The following is a 2,032-nucleotide window of genomic DNA, read 5'->3' on the forward strand; positions in this document are numbered from 1 at the left end:
AGTATTCACACGCAGAACAGTATCCCACAAACAGAAGAGGTTATGGTTGATCGAGAACGTCACAAAAAATGTAGAGCACAATGATGTTGTGCAAAACTAAAATGAGAAGCTCCTAAAATGAAGGCATGTTGGCCTTTGGATGGCAAAAGGTGGAGGCCTGAACATCTCTAATATTAACATTCATATCACATGGCAAAGACAAACGGGTATTTATCAGCCCGTGTAAACTGAATGAAGAAAATGTCTCATCTAATCAGGTATGCTTGTGTAAACAGCACAGGCACATGTGTGGAGGCTGCCATCAGCAACGTGTCCCCCCCAGGATAATGCGCTAGTTTTGTCTTTGTGTGAAGTGGCAGCAGTCAGTGTCAGTGGTTCATCAACTTTCCCGACAAGATCTCAAGGCAATTCGATATCGTAACCGCTGAATGTCACGAGCGGAGAAAGTGAAAGGCGCGCCTCTTGCGAGACACTCTGACTACAGGCACCAAACACTCCACAGTCGTGAGAGTTGGTCTGCTGTGGAAGGTTTCTTACGTAATGGCACTCCCACTTCACAATCCGGCGTGAGAGGGAACTTTCTGCTTGTCCTGGTGCTCTTTTCTCAGGTAAGCCATCAACACCTGATAGCACCTTCCAGTTCTTACGACCCATGGAATCGTAGAACTCAACGTTTGGTTCGTCATGTTGAGAACGGCGAGCGACCAGTGGTCTAGGTCGTGGATGGGCACAAACACCAAGTCGTACGAAAACAAGTCCACAGTGTCCGTCCAGCGGCGCACGGCATCGTAGCCCCGGTTTCTCAGCACGTTGAAGAAGTGCGTCGTCAGTGCGTGCACGCGGAGGCTGCCGGGGGTCTCGTTGGAACGTGCGGCCACGAGCCCCATGTAGAAGTCGATGACGACGTCGTTCAGCCAGTTGTACCGAGCACCGTTTTCAAGTCCTTGCACGTAACCGTGTAGCCGAAACTGCGCACGACTACACGCCTCTTGTCTCCCCTTCCCCGCCTCAGCTCTTTTTGGACGCGGTCTCTCATCCACCTCTTCGTCCGCACCCACCGCAGTAGCCGTCCCGTTCGTGCACGCGGCCGCTCTGGCGAGCCGTTCCTTTCCGGCCACGGTGCGGCTCGAGCGTGTCAAGTAGTGAAAACCCGGGACCACGTCCTCGAAGCCGCTGCAGGGCCACCGAGCAGTCCTGCGTCATCTTGATGAGTTCGGACAGGCCTTGGCCTGTGCTGGGCCCAGGCATGCTGGAGACGAGGAGCCGGAACCTGGGTTCTGGGCAGATTTCGAGGTCCCAGTCGTCGGCACGACAGGGGCAGGAAGACTCGAATACACCAATGAGTCGGAAGTCCATCAAGACCGCTGGAGGCACAAACGACGTGGGGGGAGGGGGACTCACGGGGCCCTCCTACCTCGAGGGCTCCCTTCCAGCAAGCTGAACTGTCCCTGCAAGCAGTGGCCACACGGACGGTCAGTGGGCTGGACTGTCCCAGGCAGTCACAGCAGAAGGCAACACACAACCATCAGACCGATGGAGTTTTAATGTCCCAAAGCAAAATTGCAAGCTACGAGAGGCACAGCAGTGGAAAGGACTCGGCATTAAGGTTAGGGCAACTGGGTTAAATAACTAACACGATCCCAAAGCATGCCACACGAGCGCCTTGCTTTCGACCCCCGTCGTTCAGCACAGCAACCGGGATTGAACCTGAAACCTTCTGCCCAGCAGTACTACGTAGCAGCGTAGTCGCCCTAAGAGCCATCCGTAAGCCGACAATGCATTCTAATTACAGACAAGGTTCTCTATAGCGATGTTTGCTCGACATCACACCAAGCCTTCAGTCATCCCCCACGAGAACTTGCAGTCTTCTTCAGCCCGCCATGAATGCAAGCAAGGTATGTCCCACAGTCATCGATTGCAATACCTTTTCATGCAATGTGGCCAAATGGCCCATCAGCTTTCTGCCAGGTAAGAGCTCCAAAGATTCACAGGCATCCAATGCCAGCGCCATTTAGCAAGTACCTTTTCTTTT

At 53.5% G+C, this 2,032-nt stretch overlaps 1 protein-coding gene across 1 annotated transcript; it reads right to left on the minus strand.

The window, feature by feature from the left end:
• Nucleotides 1-554: 554 nt before the first annotated feature.
• LOC125758629 (sentrin-specific protease 2-like) lies at nt 555-1,356 on the minus strand. The gene is made up of 2 exons (XM_049416029.1): nt 1,059-1,356; nt 555-943 (listed from the first exon to the last, which is right to left on the minus strand). The coding sequence occupies exons 1-2, from the start codon at nt 1,354-1,356 to the stop codon at nt 555-557; spliced, it is 687 nt and encodes a 228-aa protein (XP_049271986.1).
• Between the last annotated feature and the right edge of the window lie 676 nt (nt 1,357-2,032).

This window comes from Rhipicephalus sanguineus, chromosome 5 (genome assembly GCF_013339695.2).
Source record: "Rhipicephalus sanguineus isolate Rsan-2018 chromosome 5, BIME_Rsan_1.4, whole genome shotgun sequence".
NCBI classification, from domain to species: Eukaryota; Metazoa; Arthropoda; class Arachnida; order Ixodida; family Ixodidae; genus Rhipicephalus; species Rhipicephalus sanguineus.